This window comes from Oncorhynchus tshawytscha, linkage group LG19, assembly GCF_018296145.1.
Source record: "Oncorhynchus tshawytscha isolate Ot180627B linkage group LG19, Otsh_v2.0, whole genome shotgun sequence".
In the NCBI taxonomy this organism is placed as follows: domain Eukaryota; kingdom Metazoa; phylum Chordata; class Actinopteri; order Salmoniformes; family Salmonidae; genus Oncorhynchus; species Oncorhynchus tshawytscha.
In genome coordinates, this window is record NC_056447.1 from 33,306,130 (window position 1) to 33,316,670 (window position 10,541).

The 10,541-nt window shown below is 42.8% G+C and overlaps 1 protein-coding gene across 1 annotated transcript in view; it reads left to right on the forward strand.

Annotated features, from left to right (window-relative positions):
• The first annotated feature begins 758 nt into the window (after positions 1-758).
• Positions 759-10,541, forward strand: part of LOC112218982 (genetic suppressor element 1) — a 24,467-nt gene continuing 14,684 nt past the window's right edge. The window contains exons 1-3 of the mRNA XM_042301167.1: positions 759-881; positions 1,681-1,857; positions 2,452-2,654. Coding sequence (XP_042157101.1) covers positions 1,716-1,857; positions 2,452-2,654 — 345 coding nt within the window. The 5' untranslated portion in view covers positions 759-881; positions 1,681-1,715. The remainder of the gene's footprint in view (positions 882-1,680; positions 1,858-2,451; positions 2,655-10,541) is intronic.

The window sequence follows — 10,541 nt, forward strand, 5'->3', positions numbered from 1 at the left end:
GGAGATATGTTTACGCTCTGTGTGTGTGTGTTCCATTCTCTTCCGTGGTGTAATGACAGAGCAGGAAATTACACACATATACACTGTAATTGCTTGTTCTCCAATCCTAATGACACACACACACACACACACGCGCGCACACACACACGCACGCATACACACAAACACAAATACAGAAATACACACACACACTTCAGCTTTTATGAGCTGAGAGGGCAGAGCAGGTGCCACACAGTGTGTGTGTGAGAGACAGAGAGCTGAGTTGTTTCTTGTTTATACCGTATGTGTCTAAAGTGCTGGGCTGTCATGTTGTCCACTCTAAACACTTCACCGTCCCTCGTCAGCCCCTGTCCCCATGGCCACGCATAGACTCGGGTGATAGGTCACTGTCAGGGCCCCTGCAGCAGACAGGGCTGATGGGTGGAGACAGAGTGATGGATGAAGTTTACCTCTCCTCCTCCTCCTGTTCCTCCTCATACTTTGGAGGGGGTAACAATGAGGGGGAGGAGAGAGGGAGAAGAGGGAAGTGGAGGTATGAGAGGGAGGGGGTAGACAGAAAGGGGGAGTAGGAGAAAGGGGGAGAGAAAGCGAGAGTAGGAGGGGTATAGAGAGGATAGAGATAGAGAGAAGAGGAAGAAAGATAAGGGAGGGGGACAGAATGAGGGAATCACGTGACAGTGTAGCAGCTGCACAACTGAGAGGGCTGTTCCTGGAGGAGAGAGAGAACGAGAGAGAGAGTGAAAGAACAAGAGAGAGTGGGGCGAGAAGAAATGAGAGGGAGAGAGGGGGAACGTGAAGAGGAGTGAGCGAGTGTGAAAGGGAAAAAGAGCGTGAGGGAGAGAGAAAAGATAATGCAAGCAGGAAGAACACGGAGCCAGCCGGTGAGTGTGTTTGTTTGTTGTATGTCAGTTTGTATGTGTGCATGGTGTGTGCGTGTGCGTGTGTGCATGGTGTGTGTGTGGTGAGCATGTGTATCAGTGTGTATGTGTTTGTATGAGAGAAAAAGAGACACACTGAGTGAGAGAGAGAAAGATAAATGAGCCAAAGAGAACATGGAAGAGAAATATGTGTGTTAGAGAGTGTGCATGTTTGTTTTGCTAAATAAGCATGTGAGTGAAACAGAGATAAACAGAGAGAGAGGTGAGAGAGAGGAGGGTAAAGGAGGGAGATAGGAGAGAGATAGAAGAGGGTACAGGAGGGAGGGAGAAAGAGAGAGGAGAGAGAGGATATGACGATGTCTCAACAAACAGGCAGCCGTAAGGATCAGAGCCTTTGCTGTGTGAGTGTGTGTGTGTGTGTGTGTGTGCCTAGGTGGGGGTGGGGCAGTATATAGCTGTATGTGGGTCACTGGGAGGGCAGTGGGGGAACACAAATTATGTTAGAATTGTGCGTGTGTGTGTGTGTTTGTTAGAATTTGTGTGTGTGTGTGTGTCATGGCTCTGACAGACTAACCCGACCTCTGACCTGATACTTCACCTCAGTGTCTGCTCTTTCCCCCTCTCAGAGCTAACACACACACACACACACAGCCTCTCAGTAGCTCCCTCGCTTTCTCTTTCCCACACACCCATTGTTGTATTGCGATAGAGAAGAAATATTCTTCTCCCTTTCCTTTCTTTCACTACCCTCCTGTCCCTCATTTAACTTTTTTGTCCACCCTTCCATCCTCTCTCTCTCCAGGTATGAGCCATTAGTCAAAGTTGCGGTCATTAGGAATGATCTCCATGCCAACTCGCACCACGGCCACGGTCAGCCCTCTCACCCCGCTTGCCAATGGGAGTGCGGCTGCTCAGTCTGCTCACTCTGGATTCGCTGCCGCCCTCCGTCAATTGGCCAAACAGGCTGAAGATCCCAGAGGTGAGCACTGTGACCCCGCCTCTCTCGTCTTACCTCAGGAAATCAATAACATCTATTCTATTCACACCGAAAATCCATCCATCATCTACAGTCTCCTCCCTCCTACCCGCTCACTCGTCCCCTCTTTCCTTTACATCGATCTGACATCAGATTCATGTCCAACCGTGCTGCTATTGTGTGTTTGTGTGTGTGTGTGCATGTGTAGGTGTGTGTTTGTGTGTTAGCTCCTAATGGAGGTAATTACCCACAATTACACTCTCCCTCTCTCCCTCTCTTTCCTTCTCTCTCACTGCTTCTCACTGTATCTCTCACACTCTCTCCTTATACTCTCTCCCTTATACTATCCCACTCTCTTCCATTTGTTTTTCAGGCATCACTCTACCCTGCCATCTCGCTCCACCCTCATTCCTCTCGGATGAGCCCCATTAGCTGCTTTTGTGTGTGTTGATTAGTGTTATGTCTCGTTTTTACAGTAATGGCTTCCTGATGGCCTTTCTACCTTGCTATTTCTCTCTCTTTCTCTCTCGTGCGCTCTCTATCTATTCAACTCTCTCTGTCGCTCTCTCTTGTTCTATCCATCCATCCCTCCCCTAGGTTCTTCTCCCAGTAGTGAGTCTTCAGTCTCCTCTCCAGCCACCTGTCTCAGTAATTCAGTCACTGCTCCTAAGAGGGGGTTGTCAGGTCCACTCCAGACCTCAAGTGGGGTAGACAGCCTTCCCTCCACCCCTCCTGGAGTCACCATCGCCCCAACTCACAGCAAGACCAGCAACATTCTCTGGATAGGAGAAGGGCACCAGGTAAGAAGAAACGGTCCCGCTTTATTTGAAGTGCATCTTATGAAGGCTTTATAAAGCACTGCATAGATGCTTCACACATAATCTATAACTGTATATCATGCTCTATAAAGATTCATAATGTGGCAGAACTGTGTGACATAACCATCCATTTAGTTGTTCACAATTATTGATCCTTTATAAAGAATCAAATACGTTTATAGATGATTTGTCACCCATTTATGTGTTTGTATTTGTTTTTATTATGGATCCCCATTAGGTGCTTCCAAGGCAGCAGCTACTCTTCATGGGGTCCAGCAAAATGAAGGCAGTTTATACAATTTACAAAAAAACCATTACAATACATTCACAGGTTTCACATATGTCTGTTCTGGACTTGGGGACTGTGAAAAGACCTCTGGTGGCATGACTTGTTGGGTATGCATGGGTCCGAGCTGTGTGTTAGTAGTTCAAAGAGACAGCGCAGTGTAATTCAACATGTCAATACCTCTCATAAATACAAGTAATGATGAAGTCAATCTCTCCTCCACTTTGAGCCAGGAGAGACTGATATGCATATTATTAATATTAGCTCTCTGTGTACATCCAAGGGCCAGCCGTGCTGCCCTGTTCTGAGCCAATTGCAAGTACTTTTTTTGTGGCAACTGACCACATGACTGAACAGTATTCCAGGTGCGACAAAACTAGGGCCTGTAGGACCTGCCTTGCTGATAGTGCTGTTAAGAAGGGAGAGCTTTGTTATGGACAGACTTCTCCCCATCTTAGCTACTGTTGTATCAATATGTTTTGACCATGACAGTTTACAATCCAGGGTTACTCCAAGCAGTTTAGTCACCTCAACTTGCTCAATTTCCACATTATTCATTACACAATTTAGTTGAGGTTTAGGGTTTAGTGAAGGATTTATCCCAAATACAATGCTTTAAGTTTTGGAAATATTTAGGACCAACTTATTCCTTGCCACCCATTCTGAAACTAACTGCAGCTCTTTAAGTGTTGCAGTCATTTCAGTCACTGTATTTGCTGACGTGTATAATGTTGAGTCATCCACATGCATAGACACACTGGCTTTAAAATAACATCAAATTGACCATAAATACAGTGTAGACGTTGTTAATGTTGTAAATGACTTGTAGCTGGAAACGGCTGATTTTTTATGGAATATCTACATAGGCGTACAGAGGCCCATTATCAGCAACCATCACTCCTGTGTTCCAATGGCACGTTGTGTTGGAGATAATTGCAAAAGGGTTTTCTAATGATCAATTATCCTTTTAAAATTGTAAACTTGGATTATGTAACACAACGTGCCATTGTAACGTGCCCAGTTACACAATAAATGTTTGTTTTGTTCGATAAAGATTATTTTTATGTTAAAAAAACTCCATTTGGTTGGCGTGTTTTGTTGAGTAATCCAAAGGCTCGTGCAGGTCACGACGGGCATATGAAAATTCCAAATAGAATCCGTAAAGTTCGTAGAAACATGTCAAAGTTTTTTATAATCATTCCTTAGGTTCTTTTTACAATACATAATCGATAATATTTCAACCGGACGGTAGCTTTTTCAATAGGAGAGAGAGAGAAAAGGTCTGCTCCAAGCTGCTCGCACATGCAAAACTCTGGGGACACACAGCTATCCACTGACGCGATGTGATCATTCTCGCTCATTTTTCAGAATAAAAGCCTGAAACTATGTCTAAAGACTGTTCACACCATGTGGAAGCTGGTTGATATCCCTTTAAATGGAGGGTAGGCATGCAATGGAACAGAGAGGTTTCAAAAGAACAGCACTTCCTGGTTGGATTTTCCTCAGGTTTTCACCTGCAATATCAGTTCTGTTGTACCCACAGACAACATTTTGACAGTTTTGGAAACTTTAGAGTGTTTTCTATCCGACTCTGACAATTGTATGCATATTCTAGCTTCTGGGCCTGAGAAATAGGCAGTTTCATTTGGGCATGTTTTTCATCCAAACACTGCCCCCTAGTCTCAAGAGGTTAATTAACAAACCCGGACAACGCTGGGCCATTTGTGCACCGCCCTATCGGACTCCCAATCACGGCCGGTTGTGATACAGCCTGGATTCGAACCACGGTTTCTGTAGTGACACCTCAAGCACTGAGATGCAGTGCCTTAGACCGCAAAGCCACTTGGGAGCTCGCTATGATTGATAATGACAAAATCTGCAATGAAGTCTAACTAAACAGCCCCCACAATCTTTTTATGAATGAGCCATCTGATTCAATGAATGATGGAGCTGAGTTTGCCTTTTTTCCCAAAATGTAATTGAAGGTGCTCCAACGCTTTTCACGATCGTTCTTTATGTCATTTATATTTGTTTCATAGTGTAGTTTCTTCTTCTTTTTATTCAGTTTAGTCACGTTTTCTCAATTTGCAATACAGACTTATTTGCCATTCCTTTTGCCTCATTCCTCTTAACCATACAATTCCTCTTCAATCCACAGGGATTTAACAGTTTTTACAGTCATGTTCTTAATGGATGCTTGCTTATTAGTAACTGGGATAAACAATTTCATAAATGTGTCAAGTGCAACGTCTGTTTGCTCAGCATTACACACCACGGCCCAACACATAGTATTTACATCAACAACATAGGAATCACTACAAAACTTATTGTATGACCTCTCATACACTATATTAGTACACTATATTAGTACACTTGTACACTATATTAGGCCCAGCCTTTGCAACTTTGGTTTTCCTAGATATGGCTACTACATTGTGATCACTACATCCTATGGATCTGGATACTGCTTTCAAGCTCATTTCTGCAGCATTAGTAATGTGATCAATACATGTTGATGATTTAATTCATGTTCTGTTTGTAGCTACCCTGGTAGGTTGACTGAGGTTGCAGGCACTGGTTACAGTTTGCAGCTTTTTCTTGAGTGGGCAGCTTGATAAAAGCCAGTCAATATTTAAATCACCCAGAAAATATACCTCTGTTGATATCACATACATTATCAAGTATTTCACACATGTTATCCAGATACTGACTGTTAGCAATTGGTGGTCTATAGCAGCTTCCCAACAGAAAGAGCTTTAGGTGAGGCAGATGAAACTGTAACCATATTGCTTCAACAGTATTGTGACTCTGAATATAAACAGCAACATCTCCACCGTTGGCATTTCTATATTTTCTGTAAATGTTATAACCTTGTATTGCTACCACTGTATCATCAAAGGTATTATCTAAGTGAGTTTCAGAGTCAGAATATGAATGTCATCTGTTACTAGCAAATTATTGATTTCAGGAACCTTGTTTCTTAAGCTACATATGTTAACATGGGCTATTTTTAGCACTTTTCTTCTGGGATGCTTGCTTGTTTTCATTGCTTTACTGGGAAGCTTAGCAGAAGTAGATATGCTCATGTTATGTATGTTAGTGCAGTTTGAGCTGCACACAGTGGACTTGCTCCTAGGGCACACCGCCTCAGTGCTAACAGTATAAATCTGGTTCATAGGCACATGATTGCTGCATACAATATCTGTAGGATCAGTAGAGGCATTCAGTGCAGTTAACGGGACATAAATTAGGTTACTTATATTGTGTCTAATGACACCCCTGGTGTAATGTACAATTGCTGAAGCATTATGACAGCTCTGCGTCACAATGGTAAGGATTAGCTGAGCTGGGCTTGAGACATTGATAAGTCATTGTCTCAACGCAGCCTTATAATGCTGTGAAAGGATCCAGGAACCCAAATGATTTGGGTGGATCCCATCCTTCTTATAAATCGTGTTTTGTTTCCAAAAGGTATCGACATTGTCAACAAAAGTTCCACGTTGAGCTGCAATAATCAAGTGACATCCTTTAACTCTGCTATCAGATAGGGGAGCTCCAGGCAACACTGGCCAGTCGGATAACGACAAGGCGGAGATGCATCCAGTCACCGGCGGAGAAAATGTAAACATTCCACTCTGAGTGTTCCACAGTTTCTTACGTAGGCTGGTGACCTGCGTGATCAAGGAAGCCACCTCAAGACTATAATCCTGGGCAAGCAAACAATTGCCACATTGGAACGCTGAGTGATCCGGTTTGTTCCAAAACAAAGCAGATACAGCTCTGGGACTGTTCATGTATTTCTCCAGACAAAGAGGGACCCATTGCAAAACTCATCTGGTACCAAATTCGTTCGCCTGATGGCTAGAAGCTTAACGTCTCAGTCAAGCAGGCTTCAACCTGTCTGTTAAGCGGGATACTGGGACAAGAAATAGTGGTCCTAGCTGTTAAAAGCTAACCGTGTCGCGGAATCCACACAAAAACAAGTTTGGTATCTGTATTTAATGAATAGCGGTTTTGTTTGAATAAAAATTAGTGTTTCCAGGATACAGTGTTCCGCTGCACACTTTATGTAGTGCTTATGGAGCCTATATGAATGCTTCATGAAGCCTTCATAAGATGCACTTAAAATAATGTGGGAGAGAGAGAGTGAGTCACCCAGTGGACCCATACTGGAAAGAAAAGTGGTAGCTGTAAACACTGTCTCCTATGTTGTTGTGTGTGTGTGTGCGGTATGCTGTGAATAGTGAGCTTTGTGTGCATTTTCTTGTGTCCCTTGTGTCCCTTGTGTCCCAAGAGCCCTGTGTGTATTTGTGTTTGTATTTAAGATGGAGTGAGGAACTAGGCCCTCTAAACAATCCAGGGGTTAGCCCCCCGAGCAGCCTTTCTCCCCCTCACAAAGAGCAGTCTGTCTGGCTCGGCCTCCTACCCTAGGGTTCCTATTCAGAGAGGGGGTAGTGGAAGAGAGAAATAGAGAGCAAGGAGAGAGAGGGTTAAAGAGAGGAAGAGGAAGGAAGAGGCAGGGAAATGGACAGAGTGTGGTAGAGAGAGAGAAAGAGAGAGGGGGGGTATAATCAGAGGGAGTTGAACTGAGTGAAAAAGAAAGGGGGACAGGGGATAGAGGAAAGTAAGTATGAAGGAAGTTAAAGTGGAACTGACAGCATTTTAGCAGCATTAAATCTTTGTAAAAATCTGTTCATATACATCCCCAGGAATAATATTTTTATTTTTTAAAACATTTTCTGACAAGCAAGCACTTAGATATGGTCATTTCCATGTTTTCAAAATTCTTAGTATACGCAATTTCCAAACATTCTAAGGCATTTGTGAACATTCCAAACATTCTAAGGCATCTAGCCATATAGAGTGGGAAAGCCCATGCGTTTGGACAATTAATAGACACTGCAGCAAATAAAACCTAATAAAAACATCGGTCTCGTCCAAGACCAGAGTCTTTGCAGACCGGTGCACAATAGCCAATCAGAGCTACAGTAGGCCTTTATGCCAACAAGCCATTTGCCACATGGACCTGCCATCATTCACTTTGAACTGGACTGTGTGTTTACAGGCAGTTGCAACAGCGCAAAATTAGATCATTAGAATGCATTCTCCAAAAGCCATATATTACACCTGAAAGCATTTCTACAAATAAGTAAATACCACGGGAGTCCTCTTATATTTGGGAACATTACAGTCCTATTGATCAAACAACCATGAAAAGGTAGGCTCTCTCTCCCTCAGTTATGCACATCAACAACAACAAGATCAACAACTAATGTTAGCCAGAGCAAGATGAGCTAAAATCTAACGAAGGAAAATTAGATAAACCCTCTCAAACTTTTTAATCTAGTTGCCCGTCATAAGTACACTCATAAACGATGGGGAATGTAGCCTACTCGTCCTTATGCCGCTTGCTTGCCAATGCATTCATTCTTGTCCCAACCAATCACCCAAGCTAACTGGCTAAAGTTGGCTAGCTTGCTAGCAAATTACTTCCAGACACAAATGAGAGAACACCTCACTCTGACCATTTTACTCACCATAGCAGAGCTGGTAAGGCTGTTTACATGTTATCTAGAGCGTTCTTGACTAACTATTTGTTGTTTTTTGGCTAGGTTTACTGACACCGGTCATACAGTTGAAGTCGGAAGTTTACATACACTCAGGTTGGAGTCATTAAAACTTGTTTTTCAGTGCCTCTTTGCTTGACATCATGGGAAAATCAAAAGAAATAGGCCAAGACCTCAGAAAAAAAATAGTGGACCTTCATGTCTGGTTTATCCTTGGGAGAAATTTCCAAATGCCTGAAGGTACCACGTTCATCTGTACAAACAATAGTACGCAAGTATAAACACCATGGGACCACGCAGCCACCATACAGCTCAGGAATGAGATGCGTTCTGCCTCCTAGAGATGAACGTACTTTGGTGAGAAAAGTACAAATCAATCCCAGAACAACAGCAAAAGACCTTGTGAAGATGCTGGAGGAAACAGGTACAAAAGTATCTATATCCACAGTAAAATGAGTCCTATATCGACATAACCTGAAAGGCCGCTCAGCAAGGAAGAAGCCACTGCTCCAAAACTGCCATAAAAAAGCCAGACTAAGGTTTGCAACTGCACATGGGGACAAATATCGTACTTTTTGGAGAAATGCCCTCTGGTCTGATGAACCAAAAACAAAACTGTTTGGCCATAATGACCATCATTACGTTTGGAGGAAAAAGGGGGAAGCTTGCAAGTCGAAGAACACCATCCCGACAGTGAAGCATGGGGGTGGCAGCATCATGTTGTGGTGGTGCTTTGCTGCAGGAGGGACTGGTGCACTTCACAAAATAGATGGCGACATGAGAAAGGAAAATTATGTGGATATATTAAAGCTACATCTCAAGACATCAGTCAGAAAGTGTTAAAGCTTGGTCGCAAATGGGTCTTCCAAATGGACAATGACCCCAAGTTTTGAACCAAAGTTTTGGCAAAATGGCTTAAGGACAACTAAGTCAAGGTATTGGAGTGGCCATCACAAAGCCCTGACCTCAATCCTATAGAAAATTAGTGGGCAGAACTGAAAAAGCATGTGCAAGCAAGGAGGCCTAGAAACCTGACTCAGTTACATCAGCTCTGTCAGGAGTAATGGGCCAAAATTCACCCAACTTATTGTGGTAAGCTTGTGGAAGGCTACCCGAAACGTTTGACCCAAGTTAAACAATTTAAAGGCAATGCTACCAAATACTAATTGAGTGTATGTAAACTTATGACCCACTGGGAATGTGATGAAAGAAATTAAATTTGAAATAAATCATTTTCTCTACTATTATTTGGACAGGGTAGCCTAGTGGTTAGAGCGTTGGACTAGTAACTGGAAGGTTGCAAGTTCAAACCCCCGAGCTGACAAATCTGTCGTTCTGCCCCTGAACAGGCAGTTAACCCACTGTTCCTAGGCCGTCATTGAAACTAAGAATTTGTTCTTAACTGACTTGCCTAGTTAAATAAAGGTAAAAAATCAAATACAAAATTCACATTCTAAAATATAGTGGTGATCGCAACTGACCCAAGACAGGGACTTTTTACTAGGATTAAATGTCAGGAATTGTGAAAAAAACTGAGTTTAAATGTATTTGGCTAAGGTGTATGTAAACTTTTGACTTCAACTGTATCTAGCAGGTATTGCAAGTTCATAAATTCATCAGTTATTCTGCACTCTCAGACGAGAGTGCTCGGAAATCGGAGTAGATAGCCAGAGTGAATTTGCAAATGCAAGAGATATGCTAACTGGATAACAGTCATTCAAGTTCTTGCTAGCTAACCAAATGACACCTGCATCTCTAGCTGTCTATAGCCACCAAAAAACAATATGAGGGGAAAAAGTCAGTCACTCACCCACTCCTACAATGACATGACATGACGTCCTCCTAGCAGCTAGCTATCTGACTAACATGATGCTCAGTGTTTTTAGCTTGCTACATAATTAGATATGCTAGTCTATTAGCCATGTTATGACTGACTTGTGATCATTGCTCTTGCTAGTTTGATTGTATTGACATTCCCAGCATTAGTTACATTCTTCAGTTTTTGTCCAAAGTATT